Source organism: Thunnus thynnus, chromosome 18 (genome assembly GCF_963924715.1).
Source record: "Thunnus thynnus chromosome 18, fThuThy2.1, whole genome shotgun sequence".
NCBI lineage: Eukaryota > Metazoa > Chordata > Actinopteri > Scombriformes > Scombridae > Thunnus > Thunnus thynnus.
The window spans coordinates 22,641,841-22,663,420 of record NC_089534.1 but is presented as its reverse complement, the minus strand read 5'-3'; the positions used below and the strand labels follow the sequence as shown (position 1 = coordinate 22,663,420).

General features: G+C 39.5%; 2 protein-coding genes and 1 long non-coding RNA gene across 3 annotated transcripts; 2 read left to right on the top strand and 1 right to left on the bottom strand.

Annotated features, from left to right (window-relative positions):
* The first annotated feature begins 368 nt into the window (after positions 1–368).
* Positions 369–6,406, top strand: srsf5b (serine and arginine rich splicing factor 5b). The gene is made up of 8 exons (XM_067573423.1): positions 369–492; positions 759–905; positions 2,959–3,029; positions 3,114–3,230; positions 3,520–3,592; positions 4,929–5,002; positions 5,153–5,260; positions 5,623–6,406. The coding sequence occupies exons 2-8, from the start codon at positions 780–782 to the stop codon at positions 5,936–5,938; spliced, it is 885 nt and encodes a 294-aa protein (XP_067429524.1). The 5' UTR covers positions 369–492; positions 759–779; the 3' UTR covers positions 5,939–6,406.
* A 546-nt stretch (positions 6,407–6,952) lies between these two features.
* On the bottom strand, positions 6,953–17,588 carry slc10a1 (solute carrier family 10 member 1). Its single transcript, XM_067573422.1, has 8 exons — positions 17,478–17,588; positions 15,411–15,629; positions 15,206–15,292; positions 14,349–14,461; positions 11,425–11,629; positions 9,307–9,485; positions 8,960–9,159; positions 6,953–7,530 (listed from the first exon to the last, which is right to left on the bottom strand). Exons 1-8 carry the CDS (start codon positions 17,580–17,582, stop codon positions 7,469–7,471), a joined length of 1,170 nt encoding a protein of 389 aa, XP_067429523.1. The 5' UTR covers positions 17,583–17,588; the 3' UTR covers positions 6,953–7,468.
* LOC137169960 (uncharacterized) lies at positions 9,086–10,130 on the top strand. Its single transcript, XR_010924566.1, has 3 exons — positions 9,086–9,174; positions 9,268–9,435; positions 9,758–10,130. It is a non-coding gene; the product is annotated as an uncharacterized lncRNA (long non-coding RNA).
* Positions 17,589–21,580: the final 3,992 nt, after the last annotated feature.

Genomic DNA, 21,580 nt, shown 5'->3' with positions numbered 1-21,580 from the left:
TAAATATATTATTATTATTATTATTATTATTATTATTATTATTATTATTATTATTAAGTAGTAGTAGTAGGCTAGCAGTAGAAGTATATAGACATCCCTTGTATATATTTCTGCAGATTGTTGCGTTGTTATTGTTGTGTGAGTGCATTCACAGCCACTAAATCGGAGTCAAATCCCTTGTATGTATAAACATAGGCCTACTTGGCCATTTATATGATTCTGATCATATTCATAATGTTTATAAGAAACGGCACTAATATAAGCGGTAAGTGACGTCACGTTCGGAAACCCGACCCCTGCTCTGCGCCTCTCTTCGTGTTCTGCAGCGTCACGCTCCGTCATACGTCACGTGGGTTGTGTTTTTTCTTTTTGTTTTTTTTTTTTTTGCATCCGTCCCCTCCCAGAAAAGCAGAGGCTCCATTTTGTTAAATTCCTTAGTTTACGGTCACTGTCGACAGCCAGCCCCATAACATCGCAACAGCCACTGAAAAGGTATTTGCACGGTGGTTTAAAGTGTTTTATAATATCCTGCAATTGTTGTTTTGTTATAAACTTACATACTGTGTCGTTTATTAGTATCGTGAGCTTAAATTACCCGGTAACAACGGTTTGGTTGAATGTTATAGCTAGGCCCCTCAGGCTGGCTAACGTTAGCTTGTTTCCGAAACGACTCAGGTCAGATAAAAACGGCTAAAATAAGGTTTTTGTGTCTAGATTGATCATGTTAGCTTAGTTAATGTCTGTACGCTCGTTTATAGATAACTACCAACAAGAGCAGCATGAGCGGTTGTCGTATCTTCATCGGCCGGCTGAGCCCCTCGGCCCGGGAGAAGGACGTGGAGAGGTTCTTCAAAGGATACGGCCGCATCCGAGACATCGATCTCAAGAGAGGCTTTGGGTTTGTGGTAAGTTAGTCAATGGAGACATGTTAAATATGTCCCATAACTCTACATTCAAAAAACGGCAATAGAAACTTTTTTAAACATTTTATTTTTCTGCATACCTTCTGACGTATATACTGCAGGGATGTGCCGGTGTTGTGTCGAAGTCTGTTTCTCCATCTATATGTGTTTCCCCTAACCTAAACCTACATCCAGCCTCATCCATAATCTCAACCAGTCATCTTCTGAGGTGCTTAACCTGAATCCGAGCTTACCATAACCCCAAACAGTTATCTCTGCAACACCTAACCATTATAATTTTGTTATCCTGTTCCATGCAGTATTTATGTAATTTGTCTTTCTTGTACGATTCTGTTAGTTATACAACATCTATAGCATGTATAGCAGGCTCTCTTTCTTCCATTTTTTTCCCCTATTAAGGGAGGATTCCATATTCAAATTGAGGATTTAAGGACTGAGGATGTTGTATTTCTGTACAGACTGTAAAGCCCCCTGATGCTAATTTGTTAATTGGGCTATTGGGCTATACAAATAGAGTCGACTTGACTAACTATAAGCTAACCCCTACCGTGGAGTGGGTGTTACAGGAAACACAATTTTAACTGGAGGGGAATATTATCTGACAGGGGAACGGACTTTGACACGACGCCGCTGTCATGTCCCAATTGGTTTTCAAGCTAACTGTTCCCTATACGTGTGCATGCAGTGTGTACACCAATCAGCAGCAGTTGTGGTCTGCCTCCGTCATGTTGGCCAAGGTAGATATGAGACTACGCGACTTGAAAATCACCAGTAATATGTTTGTGAATGTGTGGTGAATCCGGTGATAGTCAGACCACAACTCCTGCTGTTAGGTGAACACTGTACGTGCACGCAAATGGGAACCAGTTAGCTTGAAAATCAGTTGGGATATAACACCAGTATCACATTTTCATGCTACGATTATTACAGCTGAATGGTATAATCACGATAATCAATAACATTTCCTGAATTCCTGCTGTTAGTGCTAAAATATAATTAAATGACTTTAATCTATGATCACCAACAGAGTGTGTTGCAGGATTGTTGGACTCTGCATAAGAAATCATATCAAAAACAGTTTAAACTCTTGTGTGTGGGAAGGTTGGGGGGGCAGTGCATGGACCAACTATTTATTCATGCAATTAAAATGTGTTGTATCAGGATAAATATCGATATGGAATATGAAATGATCTATAACAGGATATGAGATTTTGGTCATATTGCCCAGCCCCGTTCACAGTGTCCTCTGAAATGAGGATACACTCGGTAATGATGGTAATAAAAATGGTTGCCAGTATTGATACCGTTGGCATGTTTCACCACCCTTCATCATAAAACATTTTTTCAAAAAATGATTTACAGCTTGTCACTATTGCCTATTCTGTTTCCCTGTACTTGTCAAATGCATCAATAGAAATATTTAATATTTGCAAAACGCCTTGAAACATAAATTGTGCCCCACTTAAATACTACATTCTCTGCATCTTTACACAGTTGAAGTGACATGTATACTTTTAAAGAGTCATTATGCATACTAAAATATGGTTGATTTTGTGTGCTGTTGATGCATATCATTGTCCCACTCTGCAGTTCTCATGGTGGGTCTTACAGTTGCTTAAATTTAAATAAATTATGGATGATTGAGCTTCAGAAGAAAACAAAAAAAAAAAAAATACTTAGAAAGCCACATTGCTTTGTGAAGTTTAATTGGGAGCAGCATTGTAAAGTTTGATTTATACTGACATATTCAGTCAGCAGAGTATGTTGATTTATTGTATGTTAATTGTACAAACCAGTGTACTGCAAATAGTAGTACCCAGCTTATACTGCACACAATTAGTATGTATTATGGGAATGAAACACAGCAGTACTCTTCCTAGGATGTACACCTTGAAGCTAAGGAAAACTGGAATTTTTAAAATGGTTTGGTACCGTTTTCCCAACACATCTGAGAGTGACACTCAGCAGGGTTTTGAAAAAGCATAAATGTAAAGAATTGCAGTTATTAATGTCGTCTGTTTTCTGTTTGTTGTAGGAATTTGACGACCCCAGAGATGCTGAAGATGCCGTGTATGAGCTTGATGGCAAAGAGCTGTGCAACGAAAGGTAGGGTAGGGTGTTTGCATTACCTTCCACACTTGCTTCCCGGCTGTTTCCATGGTAACTGTTTTTAAACTTTTGTGATTTCAGGGTGACCATTGAGCACGCTCGTGTTCGTCTGCGAGGCGGACGTGGCAGAGGAGGTGGCGGCGGTGGAGGAGGACGTTTCTCCGATCGCTATGGCAGAGGCTCTCAGAACAGTCGGAGGTAACAGTCTTCACACCTCGGTCCACCTGCTTTATGATAGACAAGCTTAATTTGAATTTAATCTGCTTTATGATGGCAGACAAGCTTAATTTGAATTGAATCTATCAAGTACCACATGTAAAAGTGAACACACAAGTCCTACACTCTCCATTTTAAAGATCCTTGACATGAATTAGCCTTGTTATTGATGAGTAGCTAATGAGAGCTCTCAGGCTCTTTGCTAAAGTCTGTATCTCAGCTCCACAATGTTAGTGTTCAGTTGATTAAGTCGTCTTTCCCTCTCTTTCAGTCGAAACCCTCCTCCGATGCGCACTGAGAACCGCCTGATCGTGGAGAACTTGTCCTCTCGTGTCAGTTGGCAGGTTAGTATTTACACATGTTTTTATAATACACAGCAAGCCTCTAAAAGCTGCAACACCTGTTATCACCACCAACAGTCTGCCTCCAACAATATACATATAAAATTGTAGAATTGCTGCTTAAAAAATCAACATAGAAACTCTGTTTCTGGACATTAATAAGACTTAAACCAGCAAATATGTGTAAATAATCAAACTATTTTACTGTGATTAGGCCCAAATTGTACAAAATCATCACTCTAATGAATCTGCATTGTATGCAGTTACGTAATAAGTCAAAGAGCAATAACAACAACAAAAGACGTAATTTGTTCCTGTTTTTCAAATTTTAACCAATTCTTCACCCCTTTATTTGCCAGCCTGACTGTTGTGTCATATGGAAGAGCTCGCTTATGGTGGAGTTAACCCCTTCTGGGTCCTTCTGTCTGGGTTGAGCCTGTGGTGTTGAGCCAGTCTGTCCTACTCCTAGTTGATGCCTGCTGGTCATGTGAGCGCTCGCTCCACACTAGAGGCGCTGGCGGCCCCTACGCTCGCTCGCAACGCCCCCTGTCGAAGGCAGGGGGGCGCCAGGTGTGTGGCTGAGAGCGAGAGAGAGGAAACAGAGAGTTGGCAGAGAGAAAGGAGAGGAAAGAGCGAGAGTCGATGGTGATGGTGGTGGCGTATTGATCGATGGTTCGTTAATTTGAGGGGCTTCGATCGATCGATATCCCCCCCTCCCTTCCCCCCTCTGGTGTTCCCGCACATCGCGAGCGAGAGAGAGTGTGAATTCCTCCCAGGTGCCCATGGATATAATCTGCTGTTATCCCAAAGGGTTTCGCTCTCAGGTAGTAGTTTCCTCTCTTCCACCCTGTTCACTCTCTTTACTGAGGCGGGGTGCCGAGACAGGGGCGGTCCCGGCGCGGAGCCCTGTGCCCTCCTTGCCAGGGAAAATGGGGCTCTGAGTGCCAAACGCTGCCCAAGCGGCGCCACTGCAGTTCACTTCATGCAGATGGTGTTCATCTCTCTGTAGTAGTTATGGGTGGGTCCAAGAATCTCAAAGCTTTTGCAGATACTCAACCTGTCCGCTAGATGTACTCGTCTAAATTGGTTGATACTAAATTGCACTTTGCCTTTTTTTTTTTTTTTTAAGGTTTTATCATTTGTTGTAAAAAATGTTTATTTGAATAACTGACTGGTTGATCATTCTTTGATGTCCTTGGACTCATCCCTGCAGTAGCCTGTGTAGTCCTCTCAGAGAATCTAACCATCTCTCCTTTTGGGTAAATCAGTCCTGTTTTATGTCTCAGCTGTGCTTGTGTCCCGAGCCTCTCCGCAAGTTAACTGATGTTTACGTGTGTAGGACCTGAAAGATTTCATGAGACAAGCTGGAGAGGTGACATTCGCAGACGCACATCGACCCAAGCTCAATGAAGGGTAAAGCCATTATGTATGAAAGCAGAGTTGTGTGTGTGTGTGTGTATGTGAGCTCATTTTTGCAATTTTGAGGAAAATCACCACCCAATTCATGTCAAAAAGCATTACCGAGAATACAAATAATAATAACGTCTTATGTTGTTTTTCCAGGGTGGTTGAGTTTGCCTCTTACAGCGATCTGAAAAACGCCCTTGAGAAATTGTCTGGAAAGGAAATCAATGGCAGGAAAATCAAGCTCATTGAGGCAGCCAAGAAGAGGTGAGTTGTCTGCTGGAACCTCCATCGACTGAATACATCAATACATGTTAGAGAAGTCAGCTGACGCTGGCTGATGCAAGCCTTTTTCACTCATCATTGGCTTAGTGCTGCTCATAGCTTCCACTTTACACTCATGTTGCCCTTTTATTCATAATCAGAGCAACAAATCATTGCCCCTCCTACTTTTGAGGAGCTGAGTTAGCTGGAGTTAGCATTTTAGCTGACAAGGATCTTGTTAGAGAAGAGTTAGATGTATGAAGAATGTTCAGAGAGCTCAAGGCAAAAGAATATATAACTATACATACTATAAATATAAAAAACTGTAGCCTAATGTTATTTTTCTACTGTTTTTGCTTTTCCAGGTCAAGAAGTCGTTCCCGGTCTGAAAGCTCTTCTCGCTCCCGCTCTCGTTCTCGCGGTCGCTCTCCCTCACGCTCCCCGAGACGCTCCCGCAGCCCGGTAAAGGCTCACAACCGCTCCCGCTCTCGCAGCGGTTCCCCCGCCGGCGGCGCCTCATCCCCAAGCAACAAATCAAAGGAGCCGGCCAAACGCTCCTCCAAGACCAGCAAGTCCGCCACCCCGCCCTCCCCTCCGCCTCCCCAAAGAGCCTCCATGTCCCGTTCCCGCTCTCGTTCACGCTCCCGCTCTCGTTCTCCCTCTACCGACAGCCAGCGCTAAAAAGCTGCGCTTCCGTTTTTAATAATGGGGAACCAACAGTAGAAACAACTTGTTTCATCAGTAGAATCAGCTCGGAGGAGTTGGCACACGGGAGCTCCTATGAAACCCTCTGAAAGCTGAGACAGAGTTTGTTTGTTTCTTTTCCTGTCTGTATTTTTTTTATCACAACAACTATCCACAAGACACATCAGACAGGAATGACTGATACATATTAAGTCAGATGGTCCATTTTCATCGTAGGGCATTTAAATTAAACCAGCTTAACAGGAGACACTCGTTAGACAGTGAAGCTGTTTGCATTTTCCGTCATTACCCATCGAGTATGAATCCTTCCTGGGCCCATGGAAACGATTTGTAAATAATAAGGCTTGTTATGTTTACACCCAGTTACCCCTCACCTCCGAATTTATCCATCCCTGTTTTTACAACGAGACACACACCACTGTCTGTCAAAAAAATAAATAAAAATGCACAAGTGAACCAGTGTCGGGTTTCACTTTTTTGGGCTTGTAAAGTTATGAAGCTCTACACTTTGACAGACTTTGAAGAGGGAATCTGTATTTTTCAACAGTACCTGGATGCTTTTGATATGTAGTGTGACCACTTTATTTACTTTTTTTTGTGATACTTTTGCTTGTTTTTGCTTGTCAGTGGAAGAATTTTTCAATTATGTCCTTATCGCTCATGTTCTCACCTCTTCTCCCCTATTTTTCGACCTACTGTACCCACCACAGATGGCATGTGATCTTTATGACTATATAGTTGTTCGATCACTATTTCAAATCCTGTTATTTAAAATATTTAAATTTTTGTTTAAAGTTCATACACAAGCAGCATTATGACTGGCATTGGCAGCTGTGTACAATAATGCACATTGTTCTACCAGATAAAAAAAAGAAACTGTTATTTTCATGGATCTTAAAAATTTAGTTTGAGTGACATTTTTGTTGTGAGATGCATAACTGTTCAGGTTATGATCAACTCTAATTTCAACACTTAAACAGTGTTGCTTACATAATATGGTTTATTTTACTGTTATGAAAGCGTATATATATAAATATATTTTTTTTTTGGTTTTGGATTCGGGGTTTGTGTACAGCATTGCAGACTTTTGTTTTAAGTGTTTAAATGTAATTCCAAGAATACTTGTTGGTACTGTGACTGTTAATGTGGTTCAAATGGACAAATAGACAAGTTTGGGGGAAAAAAAACAAACACAAAAACATTTTGTACATAAGGGTTTTATTTTCAGTGAAAAATATGGATGTTTGTATGGTGTAGGAAGACAAGTGACTTAACAATAAAATCATTTTAACAAAATCACGCACTTTGTGTTTATTAGTGCTTTGATAAGTTGCGATACTAACAATTTCAAAATGACATGTACAGCACAAAACGGTTTCCCTGCAGTTATACATCCTTCATATGCTTCAAGTAGAGCAGGAGTCCTTTCAGTGACCCACAAGTCTTTTCTTACTCAGTAAGCGTTCACGTCTGTAGACGGAATTTTGGCGTTTTGAGGTCTGTCTATCATACAGACGCCTCTGTAGGTGATTTCAACTCCTCTTCAGTAGTTGTTGGCTGGTACGTGTCTGTAGGTCAGACAGACAGAGAAAGCAGAGTTATGAAGTGTCTTAGTTCACATTAGAGGCTTGTTAATGCCACATTTTAAAAATCTAAAAGTGCAATATCAAATGTGAAAGTTATTAAGTGTGTTGTGGGGAAAGCCTGCATACTCTCTTGTGATGGCTGTTAACAAAACTGGTGTCTCCACACTATTTAGATTGGGTCACAAACAATTGTAAAGGTCATTCTATAAATTTCTATATGGTAGTTTTGACTGTCAATATGTGGATTTCAGCTATCAAACTGTCATAATAGCATCAAAACACTAGTTATATGTGGAAAAGTATGATAAACATTTGCAGTGGTAATATTGCACAAATTACCAACCACAATCTGATGGGTCACAGAATTTGCTTTAACAAATGAACCAGGGATGTTATCCAGTTGACATTTTAACCACTACATATAGAGGACTTTTTGCACTTTATTGTGTTGAAGATTAAATTTTAAATGGATAAAATTATTGCTCATCAATCTACACTCAATAATCAAGTGTCAAATCATAATGTCAAAGTGAAAACATGTGAAAATAAGTATTCAGATCCTTAATTCTGTACTTTGTAGAAGCTGCTGTGGCAGCAATTACAGCTTTGAGTCTTGTTGGGTAAAGTCTCTGCAAGCTTTGGACATCTGGATTTGAGCAGTTTGTTCCAACTTTCACAATTTTATCACAGACAGTTCCTTGGACTTCATAACTTGTTTTTTTTATCCTGACTTGCAGTGTGAATTGTGTGAATCCAATTTGTCCAATCAAATCCTAGACACGCCTCAGGGATAATTAAAACAAACATGATACATCTGATCACAATTTGGATGTCTAGAAACATCTTTTCACTTTGCCATTATGGGTTACTAAGTTTATTGAGGTCAAGATCTTGATTACAACAGAGAGAAAGAAAACAAACACTAGTGGTCTTTCCCCCATGTTGCTATGGAAACCAACAGTTGGTTAATGGTATTTTGTCGACAACCCTCCACACAGTGATGTATATCCAGTGTCTCTTATCAGTTATTAGCTTCAGTCTCGTGACCTCTTCTCACAAGTAAGGCTGCTAATGGCTAATTAATAACTAATGACTATTTTCAGTATCAGTTAATCTGTTGACACTCATTTTTTTATTTTATAAAATGTCAGTGAACAATGTCTATCACAATATCTCAAATTTGCTTGTTTTGTTTGGCCAGTAGTACAGAATTCAAAGATATCCGGTTCACAGTGATATAAAACAACAAAACCAGCAAATTCCCACATTTGAGAATCTGCATCTGACTTATTTAAAAACCTTTAAAAAAATCTAAAACTCAAATAAGAATATTTTTTAAAAAGGCCTGTATTTTCTGTCATCTGTTTTCCTTTATTCCACGAACTCTTTATAAAGCTGGTGTCAGTCTTACTTTTCTCTTTCCGTGTGAACCTTTGGTGACATCTGAACAGCACGACGAGCAGCACCCCCTCCGTCAGCTGGAAGGACAGGTAGAAGATGGGGAAAAGAAACAGAGGGCCTATTGTCGCTGGAGTAAAGGCCATCTTCAGAATGGTGGCGCACAGCTGGGTGTTCTGACAGCCTGTTTCCATAGCAACGGTTCTCCGTTCCCTGAGGGAGAGCGAGGCACGTATTCATAAGTCATGGATACATAAAAGAAAAGCTCATGATTCTTTATGGTTAGACATGACTAACGCTACCTGCCATAATATCCATCAGGGCTTGAATTTCACACAAATACCTCTCCTCCTGACTTACGACTGGTTGAGTTTGAAGAGCGAGGAGATGATGTAGCCGAAAGTGTAGCCTATGAAGGGCATGAGAGCACCGATGGCGATGACGGGAGGATTCAGCACGGTGAATATGGCGCCTCCGATTTCAGTGCAGGTAAAGATGCCGATCACCGTGGCAGAAATCATCGATATAGAGAGGCCGACCTGAGAACAGCAGGGCAGGACACAAATCACACTGTAGATCACGGGGTATTCAATACAATACAATACACTTGACAGGTTTCCACCACATCAGATGTCCAGTACATAATGATATTTCAATACAAAAACTCTCTTTTGTGCATGAACAGCATTTCTATTAATGTCAGAGGTGACACGTCCTTAAACTTGGACACAAAAGGCGTGATGCCACTAACACTGGTGTGATGACCCCCTGGTGTTTGGCCCTGATTTACCCCTCTGCTTCGTCTCTGCAGGTGTTCGTTTGGGCAACTGGCGACACCTGAAGGCCTACAGGGTTGCCAGGTTATTGAAGTCCGAGCTGCAGCTGCAGCAATCTCTCTCTCTCTCTCTCTCCCTCCTCTGACTGCTTGCTGCTTTCTGTTTTCTGTTTCTCCCTTCAGGCGCCCGTTCTGGTTTCATTTAGTTATGCTGCCTTAGTTATTTACTTTGCTTTGATGCATCTTCCAACACACACACACACACACACACACACACACACACACACACTCACTCGCCACTCATGCATCACATACACTACTGATACCATTGATTTCCACTCTCCATATTTTGTTCATTATTTAATTTGGCTTAATTTGTTTAATAAATGTATCTTTTGTTATCTCTTTATCATGGTGTGTCTTCCTTCTGTTGTTGCCACTTGTAAATGTTCATTAGTGAGTTCTTCACTGTATTCATTAATGAAAATGTTTGATTTTTACTATTATTCTGCTCGAGGCTTGATGTGCTGACTCCAGCTGTTTCAGTTTTGTGGTTGTTTTTCACGTTTTGGAATTTTTCAAATGTGTTTGGTGTTGGAGTGTTTTTTTATGTTAGCCTACTGCTCTTCACTGGGGCAAACACAGACCCAGTCAGGTTACAGGGAAAATTTGTTCCCTTTCTGGATTAAATTGTTATTTGATCCAGAGTCCGCCTATTGAGTATTGATTCTATAGATTGTTATATGAAAAGACCAAAACTGACAACGAACTGATCCTACTAACAAGTATCGCCTGTGTAGCAAAAACCTGATAGAGCCTATTCCTCTGCTACTGAGCTTTATTGTCCAAAAATGTATAAAAAAAAAAAAACATCAATGCGCCACATTGTTGCGGTGGGTGACTTGTTCCTTCATTCCCACAGTTTATTTTGAGTAATTTCCACTTACACTGTCCTCCTGCTGTGAATAATCACTAGTGCATGTTAATCCGCAGCTAAAAATAGTTCCCAACAAAAACACAATTTGCTCATGTCTGAGTAACATTTCCTAAAAACAACAATGCCCAGCTTCTTAAGGAAATGATTATGCCTTTAAAAAAAAAAAAATGAAACTACATATTTGTGATCTGTTAGATTTATGTCTTTAGTAGGAAGCAATAGGCTTGGGACTTTTGTTTTTTTGTCTTTTCATGGGTTTTGGAGACAATAACAAAAATATAAAATAATTCTAGCCTTATCCTTTTAAAGTGATTAAAGTGATTAAGATGGAGCCTCCTAAAGCTGCTGAGTTGAGCCACGCCGTTGCACTCACACACACACACACACACACACTTTGATGTTATTTCAGTGATGTAGGGCTGCATCTTTAATGATTTTCACCATTCTGTCTGTTTTTCATTATTTGACGCTTTTTTTAACCCCATAAAATATCAAAAAAATGACAAAAAAAGTGAAAAATGCCCATCAAAAGTACACAAAGTCTGAACAATAGTCCAAAACCCAATATTACTCAATTTACAATGATATAATACAGAGAAACTCTTCATATTTGAGAGCCATCCAGCTTTATACATTTTATAAATTATTAAAATAAGTGGTCAAAAATGTTGTCTATCAATTTTCATTTTTCAACCAATCAATTAACCAATTGTTTCAGCATTGCAGTGATCATCTGACCCTCTGTCCCTGCTGTTAATGCACAAACCTTTGTGATGGTCTTAGAGTACTGTGGCCTGTAGTAGTTGATGAGGATGCCGATACCACAGGGTATGAGGATCGTGAACAGTGCTATAATGATGTCAACATAGGGCACAGCGTTCTGCACATTGGCAAAGCTCTGACAGTAGAGGTAGAGCAGCAGCGGCATCATGCCCAGAGCCAACAACGTGGAGCAGGAAGTCATCACAATGCTGAGGGGGAATGACAGAGGTGGAACAAAACATTCTGGCTTGAATTTGAGTCAAAGGATAGAACGACAAGGTGGCAAGGATGGCGGGAAAACACCTGATACTGGCTCAGAATTCATGTCATTTCAATCTACCAGTGGATGGGACCAAACAGGCTGATCGAGCACTAGTCGTCTCAATATCTGCTTATCAAGGAATGTGATATGGATATTCCCTGATTCTTTTGTTGACCTCTGACTTTTCATCAATCAGTTCAAAACGTCCCCTTGAGCAACACTTTGGTTAGAAATGAGGAATCTCAAAAACTCCTGAATAGATGAGAGAACAGCCTCAACACAAGGTCAGTTTAGTTGCTGATTTGGAGCTTTCAAGTAACTTTATTTATCCCTTTATCCCCAGTTTGTATGCAGCAGCTCACCAGCCAGATCAACAGATACAGACACATTAGATTGGAAAGTACTGAAAGTAATGAACTTTGAAACTCAGCTACATTCAAGCAAACATGGGTGAAAAGTTCTTAATGGAAATTGAAACATCTACAATTTGCATGACAAACTCTGTCTGCTGATGAAGATCATGCGATATGATAAAAAAGCTCCAGAACAACTACTAAACAGAGCTTGTGGTGAGATTGTTTTCTCAGCTGTTGTTTTCACAGTTAAGGCTGAACTTTGAACCTCAGCCATTGGATAGATATTCATGAAATTTGCTGTTGATGTTCAGAAATCCTAATTTAAATTTTCTTGGCGACTCACTTGACCTTACTGTTCATGCCACCATTGGGCCAAAATTCCCATTTGCGCACAGAAATGTATTCAGAGAATGAATCCACTTCATTGAACTCCCCACCATCATCCAGAGGTCACACAAAATTGCTATTGTGTTATTTCCATGCAACACTTTGAAACGGTGGGTGTAATGAACATTGTCGCCTCCAGGGGCTGCAAAGGCTTCAGACTTGTTAATTACAGGTTGAGTATTTTCTCAGACTATACTATCTGTCAGTCTGTTGTTTCAAGGTTTACAGTCCCTTACAGGTACATGGTTTATTGCTCTGAGCTATTTAACAACGTGCTACAGTGACCCTTACACTCCAATAACGGATTTAATGTTAAGTCATCTTGATTGTGCTTTTAAATCTGCTGAGAAATATATCAATATTTATATTTTTCTTTGTTTGTGAACATGAGGTGACTGATCATTTTTCAGTGTCAAAACATACACAAAAAATTATGCAAAAATCTATTATTGTCTAATTAATTAACTTAGTAGTCATTGCTGTTTTAGTCATTGGCGCTTCCATTAATGCCTCCAGCCGTCCTATCAGAGCTGGCTCTATAGCTGTAGGACAGATAAGATCTTCAGACATCAGATAGAGCAGGAATGTCTGGAACAACACGCCACCATAATGTACACACCTGGTCCTTGATGAAGGAAGGACTTGTTGTTTGTTGTCTGGTGTCGCCTGTTTATGAACATATTATAGTGTTATGATCAGGTGAGTAATGTCCAGCAGGTTATTCAACTCTTATGTTGACAGGAAACGTGCCGTAAAGGGTCAGTTCACCAAAATAATATATTTTCCCACTAAAAGTTTTCAGTCATACTGTTTTGTGTTTATTATTGGGTCTATTTCTTTGGTGGAAGGTCGCTCTATTAACAATAGTTCATAGTGAAATTTGTGGATTATCCAGAGAAAGAAGGACTGCCATTTTTCAATGTTTTGAGCAGCACAAATTTAAACTTCATCCACCTCTTTTGTTTTGCCGCAGCAGCAGAAGTGTCAGAAGTAGATATCTCAAAACATCTACACATAAATTAAAACTATCTCCACAGCTGGATATGATTAGGGGGTGAGAGGGTATACGTTTCTATCATCGCTCAGAGAATCATTAATCGTCATGTGTCATCCAGTTTCTTTGCAGTCTGCAAAGAAAACAGCAAAGATCAAAAGTCTGATGAATCAGATTCTCAAATCTGAGACTCTGGGTAAACTCTGCGGTCAGTCTGCCGAGGGAAGGTTGTGAAACATTCAGCTGTCAAACACGGGCTGCGAGATTTTGGCATGGTGGCGGGAAAATTTCAAAAGGACAGAAGTAGTTTATTGATGGACTATATATATATTCTTTAAGCACATATATACTCACATATTCTTAATATACTAGATATATGTTCTTTATTTGATTACTCTATACATGTCTTTTAAAGCTCATATTCTCTCGTTTTTGAAACTGTTTAGCTAACATGACTCAGATGTGGAATTAGTCCTTGTAGGAGACAACCGCTAGACAAAATCAATAGTCCGTCAAGCATAAACAGACAAAGTAAATAAACCTGTGAGCTACTCATTATGTTACTGTGATAGTGGTGGTTATGGGGAGTTAACTGTGACAACAAGGAAAGACCAATGAGAGATGTAGGAAGGATCAGGAGATGTTGTGTTCATATCATATCATTCTAATGTATAAATGACACTGTATTTCCTGACGATGTATGTATTTCATAACTCTTTGCCAATTGTCAGTTCAATAAAGATCTTATACTTTTTTTGACAGTTTTGCCTCTGAACGATTTTTGTTTTCCTAAAGTTCATTTATTTGCCACCACAAGAAGATACTTTAAACTAAACCATCAATCATGTGTTTATATGAACCTCAATCACCACTTTTTTTTTTTTTGTATAGCATTTTCTTCTTAATGTAACTTATACTTGTGTGTGTACCTGAGGTTCATGTCCCCCTGCAGAGCCAGGGCCAGGAGGTTGGAGAGGGTCCCTCCTGGACAGCATCCACAGATCAACACCGTCACAGCAGTCATTTCAGCCAGCTGGAACGCCTGCAGCACCAAATGTAATAGCTTTATAACCAAAGTACTAATACCGATAAAAAAAAATGACAGCAGTGCTCACTCTGATGCAGGCTACGGTTTATAAAATATAAATGAAAATAAAAGAACACACAATGCACAAGAAGGGCTGAGGTCAAGTAGAGGACACCGTGTGAAGACATAAAACCCGACAGATGAATAATAAATCACACTAAAATAATCATTTACATGTCATGTTCTTGACTTTGGCTTTTGGAAATCTGCGAGAATCTTGAACACAACAGTCTCACCACAAGATCCATCTCGTGTTTTTTCCATAGCTTTCAATCGCATCACACAATCTACCTTATGCTGAGACTGCAGACATGAACTTTCAATCTTATACATGAATGTTCTTTCTGTATTAATCACTTAGCTGATTATAACTTTTTTTTCTTGAATGGTTCCTGTTTTTGTCTTGTTTTATTATCATCTTATTTTACTGCTCTTTAATCATCACTGAGTGGAACGAGAGAAGTTCTGCTAAAAAACAACAGTTTCCAGCTGTGTCTAACAATAAGGGCTTGTTGTATGAGTGTGTGAATGAGAGGCAAATGGTGAAGTGCTTTCTTTATTAAGGTAAAAAAGTGCAGTCCATTTATCATTTAACAGAGAGAAAATGTATAGATTGTATTAATATATTTAGTGTAATGGGATTTTTAGACTGCAGCAGGTATTATGTGCTCCCTGTGTAGTAATAGCAGCAATACAAACCTTAGCTAAGCAGAACGCTGTGAGAGGCATGATACCATACTGGGCCAACACTGCTATCACCACTCCCTTAGGTTTCACTATGTGACGCTGGAAAGAAACGAAAAGATGTTTCGGTGTAGAAATGATCACAAAAAGTCCAAAAATCCTTCATGAACACATATATTAAACTGATAAATATGTACGGACAGAATGAGGCTGAAGTTACCTTGATCTTGGACACCTCCATGGTGCATCCCAGCGAGACCATGGTGATGAATAAGAGGACTATTAAAAGTATGTTGATGATTTTGTCCATTGTAGGCGGCAAAAGAGGCTTGAAAGCAGCAGAGCTGGTGTTAGCAGCCGTCATATTGAACATGAAGCTGTCGTTTTGCCACAAATCAACATCAGAAAACGGATCCGCTGTGTCGTCCATGATGGCTTCCTTGTAGGAGCAGCATTTGAGGACAAGGAGAAAAGTAAGAAATTAGATTGTGTGCTGGCAATGACTTTATTATCAAGCTTCATGCCTTTCTTATTTCCTCATCTGTCAGTCATGTACAACGTTTCAGCTTCTCTTTTTTGATTCTACAATCAAATAATCAGAGCATGACGAGGCTTAAGCTGCCAGAAAGGAAATCCAAAATCCTTCAGAAGGCATTGCTTGTTCCTTGCTGCGCTGCAAGTTATATCTTTATTAATGACAAGCTGAGTGCAGATGCTGTTTCATCCTAGTCTTGATGGACAGAGGAGGGTTTGCAGTAGTCTTTTTTTTTTTTTTTAAAAAGTAAAACTCTCAGGAATTTGACAGCATGGGGTGGTAATACTGGTGCAACAGAGGACACATGTAGAGATAAACTCAGCGTTATGTTTGTGAAAAGTATTTTCCTTGACAGTTTTTTGTATATGTGAAAGTTTTTCCACATAGCTGGTACACATTGCAACTGCAGACTGCAACTGTTGAGCACCTTTCCATAACGTGGATGTTCATCATCATAATCTTCCTGAGAGATCCGTAAATCAAATACTTTTATTGCCACTAACTGTTTTCATAAAAAGCTTTTCTTAATTCATGCTTTCTACGTGTTTTTCTACGAGAGGTTTGTTGTTTCTGAAACTGGCAGAAAGGTCGCTCTTGTGTTGATAAAGCGGTACTTCTCATCGGACAAGATCAGAATGAGTACACTCTTGTCCAGTTCATAGTACACATTATATGGTCCTGAGAATCTTACCTAATATTCACTGCAGCTTTACAGTTAGACATATGTCATTTTACACTGTCAAGACATTCTCAAACACCCTGTAGTTCCAATTGTAGCATTTTTGGTTAAATATCAAGAAAATAAATACCCTTAAAGTGGGAAACAAATAAAAATTGATAAATATTTGTGACTTTTTGTAGCATTAGAGATGAATTTCAGCTCTATTACTATTGTACTTGTAGCTGAAAACTCAGTGTTTTTGTTTTATAGTTGATACCTGCACTGTCTGTATGTCTTTAGCAGATATAGAATGCAGCTTGATTCTTTCCAGTGTACCCGCTATTGTCCAGAGGAATGAAAGATAAAAGAATTAGGCTGACAATATCAAAAGGTGTCAAGAAATCTGGGAAGAACTTTGCTTGAAAGTGCTCTAAAATAAAAGTTACACAATGTTAACATCAACTTCCCATGAGTCATTTCAACTAAATTAAAAGTCACAAAGATTTCTCAGTTCACTCATACGTTTTCTTACTTATATTTCATAGTGTTTACAACAACAAGCCGACTGCTTGACATTTAACTAAAAATGCAAAGACATAAAGGTGTTGAAAACCTTTTGAATGACAGTGTAAATACATATTTCTGCAGAAAGTCACTTCAATCTGGTTAATCTGTACATGACTGCTTTGCTTCTCTCAAACCTTGCTCTCCTTTGTGCTTTGATGCGAAGTTAACCTCCATCTCCATAGCTGACAACCACATCCTCCCTACTGACAGGCTTCATGCTGTGTGCAGAAAGATTACTTTCACAGGATTTTTGTATATCTATTTCGCACTCATAAAAAGAAACACTTGTATGAGAGCAAAACAAACAAACAAACAAAAAATACCACAAAGCTCCATAAATGTGTCGTGCAACTACATACTGACATCTTGACTGTTCTGAAGGTGAGAATTGCACACCTATTCTTGGAGGTCAGTTTCTAAGAAATAGAAGAAAATCCCATGTGGATTCTCCAGAAACATTTATCTCTGCTTGTAGTTTAAAGCTGACAGATATGTTTGCAGATATATTTCATACATTGTGTTACCTGTTTGGTCAGAGGTTCCTCTTCTTTTCTCTCTTCTGTGCTCTCTGAACAAATATCTAGTCTTTGTATGTTGTCACTCTCTTTTCTGTCAGTCATTGATGACATGTGAAGGCTACTGGTTGTACAGAAGTGCCATCTAGTGCACAGCTGACTTCTGCAGCTTGCAAGGAGAGCAGGGGAGCTCCTCATATCTGATCTGACTAAAGTAAAAAATAAAAAAGCAGATTAAAACAATATTTCTGGAGAAATACTTCTGTTTTTTGGAGATGAAAAGGTGTCTTTGTGTTTTAGTGTGTCATTGCTGACTCAGTTTGGTTAAATACATCTTCCAAAACATGATTTACATGAGGACACAAGGCCTAGAAAATTATAGCTGTGATCATAATCATTTCTCAGGTACGTTTCAACTGTGGGAGAACTGGCTTCTGTGAAAAGAGTCTGCAGAGTGTGGACATCTCTGAGGAAGAAGATCCTGCAAAAAATCCCCAAAGCTTTTTTTTGCTGCTGCTTTGTGTTGGACTTGTTTACTAGTAACCACAGTGAGTCATGAAATGAAGAGAAGGATATCTAAATCATGTCTCCGTCCTGTGAGACTATAATTCATGTTATTTTTCCAATTCTGCTGCAACTTGAACTGCAACAGTTTCTGTTTTAAATGTTGAGTAAATGTTGTTAAATGATGATGTTAGAAGGAGGGCAAAGGTCAAAAGCTGCAACTTTTTTTGTTCAAACAAGATGCAGACTTGAGTCTGAATGCCCTGCTAGTGGCACCTAGAGGCTGCAATTTTCATTACACTTCACAATATAAGACTGGGAGATGGAACAAACATATAGAAAATGTTACCATTATTGGAGCCATATCAAATGTGGGGCTAAAAATACTTGTTTTTCTTCATCTACTGATCCACCACATTTAGTTACAAAATGGTTTCAGCCAGAATTTGTCAAAACAGGAGTCTTTTAAACACAAAATGATGATCTAGTAATTAGAGATCTACTGTCTTGCTTTACTGCTAAGTGAACGTTTCAGTGTTATCACCATCCATGTTGGCAACAGTGTTCTGGCTAGCAGCAGATTAGCTTTTGCCAGGAACAAACTCTGCACATGATCACAAATTACGTACCGTTCACAGATTGTTACTCTAAAGCTTGTGCCAAGGTTCCTGATGGTTTGATGAAATTCAGCTGTTGCTGGCTATAGACAGCAAAATCCTCTGCAGAGGAGTATGAATGAAAGTGGGAGATTCCTACTGCATGTTGCGCTGTATCGGCCCCAGAGAAGCTCCTACTCATGTCCTTTGAGCTTATAGGGAAGGGATGATTACCAGGGGCAACTGCCTGGAGTCCAGAAGCTCCAGAGACCTGAAAGCTCCAGTCTTACTGTGTGTCAACTGTCTCATGCTAATGTAATTGAAAATTTGTTTGACATTATGTACCTCTAAAGCAATATCAACTGGTATGATAAGGGACTTAAAGTTGATCCTGTTTTATTTCCTAATCTTGACCTAAACCCTGTCTTTGAGATGTCAAAATCTAGTTTTTGAGACTTTCATTATGGCAGTTTTTTGCATATTCCTAAATTAATTTGTGTTTAATCAAATTACCACAGAGCAAACCTGGGACAAGGCATTATTGGTCATTTTACAGTAGGAGGAACGAGGTTTATTGGGGGTCCAGCATCTCATTTTTGCCCCAGGGCCATGCCTTAAAGGACCAGTGTGTATGATTTAGCAACATCAAGCAGTGAGGTTGCAGATTGCAACCAAGTGAATACCCCTCCCCAACCCCCAACCCCCAACCCTCCCTTTCAAAGCATGTAGGAGAACTTACGCTGGCCGTGAAACTTGCGAAAAATGTGAAAGGCCCTCTCTAGAGCCAGTGGTTTGTCCGCTCTGGCCTACTGTAGAAACATGGCGGTGCAACATGGCGGGCTCGGTGAAAGAGGACCCACTTCCTATGTAGATATAAAGGACTCATTCTAAGGAAACAAAAACACAATGATTCTTATTTTCAGGTGATTATATACTAATTAACACATACCTGTAAATATTATATTCCATTTCTGCCGATTGACCCCCTACATCTTACATACTGGCCCTTTAAGGAGACATATTTATTTTTTATTTATTATTTATTTAGGTTGGTTCTACTTGCCAAAGGCATAATATGAATTGACCTAATATTCATAGCTACAGGGTTTGGAAAAGGCATATTGTCAGTCCCAAGTGAAGTGTGTGCCTCTTTGCGATGAGACTGACAGGATGTAGGAAGCTGGAGAGAGTAATGTAGGTGGATTTGTGGTTGGCTTCTGCTAAAAAAAGTCACCACCAAATAAATCTCTGAGCAAGATCTAGTGGAAAATACTGCACTGACTACACTCCGTCTGACTTATTGGTGAATAATCATGAGTCATATAGAGATTGTTTGAAAGTTGAGGATGCAAATAAGTCTCTACTCCAATGAGACAAAAAAAAACCTGTTTGTCATTATCTGCTGCTCCCTGTTTAAAAAAAATCCATTGTACTTATTTTTCTTCCTCTCTTTACCCTCAATCTCACATTCACACACACCACATACTGTACATACTGACATACACATAATTACCATCACACACAATTCAGAGAGCACTTTGCCTAATTAAACCTGCAGCCTCTCCCTTCCTCTTCTGCCTGTAAACACCTTGTATTGTCTTATTGTATTCTGGTTTGTCTTGAGAGTCTTCACAATCTGTTCCTTCCATCATTGTTTGTCTACTTATATGTGTTTGTCTAATCAAATGTTGTTACATCACACTGCAAAGATGAGTTGGAGTATACCAGTCCAACACCATTTGATCAAAACATCACAAGTAGCATTTAGTTCTGCAAAATTGTTTTGTCCGACCAACAGTCCAAAACCCAAAGATATTCAACTTACTATCATGTCAGACCAAGAAAAGCAGCAAATTCTCACATTTGAGAACACAGAACCATCAATTGTTTGCCACTTTTACTTGAAAAATTACTTAACTGATCGTTTAATTATCAAAATGGCTGGTGATTAATTTTCTGTCGATAGACTAATCAATTAACTGACTAACTGTTGCAGCTCTATACTGTATTACTGTAAATGTCAGCTACCTGCATTCATTCATCAATTATTGACTGTGACTGCACTTCATCACTCCGCACATTTCATGTGTCTCTTCAAGACGGCAAACTTTACATATTTGATCACTTGTAAGTTACATTATCTGCTTATGGAAGAGTACATGTGCTCTCAAGCGTTACGGCACTGCACCATAAATTGACAACATTGCATAAACTGCCTTGGAAAGTGCATTACGCTCATCCAAGGCACTTTACGTGGAGAGAGAAACCACTCTACCCTAAATCTGATGGTATATATCAGATGGTGCACCCCCCCTCCCTCCCTTTCATAAGTCATGCACTGACAACAATGGCAAGAACACAAAAAAAATCTATAATGGTGAATGCATACTGGGGCCCTTCTAGTGTAGTCTGCAATATGCTGGAAGGGGACAAAAGGAGGGCATTTTAATGGTTAGTCCAGGCTAGCCCAGTAAGGACATAGGGGGAGGGGAGAGACTCTGCCTGGACTGATCAGCCTCTCCAGTTATAATTACAGTCTGGTGCTTCACATGCCTGTTTTTTTTTTTTTTACTACTTTTTCCTCCTTCAGCCCCAGCCACAGCTAATCAATGTCCTCTCTCGATGAGCTCCCTGCAGCCTGAATATTATGGGCTGAAATGGTGCTAAAACACTTCATAACTCAACTCAAGCCTGGGGGGGAATAGCAGTAAGGGTGTGGCAGATGAGAAAGTCTCGGTTTCTGTGAGCGCCGCCTCATTACCATATCTTTTTTGTAATATTACCCATCCCTTGTGGTATTTAAATTCAATTGTAGTGCACACATATAGCTAGATGCTTTCCTGGTGTCATCCATGAAGACAGAGAGGCTTCATTGCAGCAGATGCATTATTAAAGCCTATCCTTATTGTGTTGTCATCCTTTATATAGGCTATATTGTTACAGGCCATATTTCTGGGTGACCCTGTTAGCCTCTGCCGCTGCAGGACATATAGTATAATTCTATAAAATGGT

What these genes read in the sequence shown, in the direction of transcription:
- slc10a1 (XM_067573422.1), bottom strand. Translation starts at nt 17,582, where the DNA reads ATGTCATCAATGACTGACAGAAAAGAGAGTGACAACATACAAAGACTA. An exon ending in ACTCTAAGACCATCACAAAG is followed by an intron (nt 9,486 to 11,424) that starts GTTTGTGCATTA and finishes TGCTGTTCTCAG; the next exon opens with GTCGGCCTCTCTATATCGAT. An exon ending in GTTCACACGGAAAGAGAAAA is followed by an intron (nt 7,531 to 8,959) that starts GTAAGACTGACA and finishes TCTGACCTACAG; the next exon opens with ACACGTACCAGCCAACAACT.
- srsf5b (XM_067573423.1), top strand. Translation starts at nt 780, where the DNA reads ATGAGCGGTTGTCGTATCTTCATCGGCCGGCTGAGCCCCTCGGCCCGG. An exon ending in GGCTCTCAGAACAGTCGGAG is followed by an intron (nt 3,231 to 3,519) that starts GTAACAGTCTTC and finishes CCTCTCTTTCAG; the next exon opens with TCGAAACCCTCCTCCGATGC. An exon ending in CCTCTCGTGTCAGTTGGCAG is followed by an intron (nt 3,593 to 4,928) that starts GTTAGTATTTAC and finishes TTACGTGTGTAG; the next exon opens with GACCTGAAAGATTTCATGAG.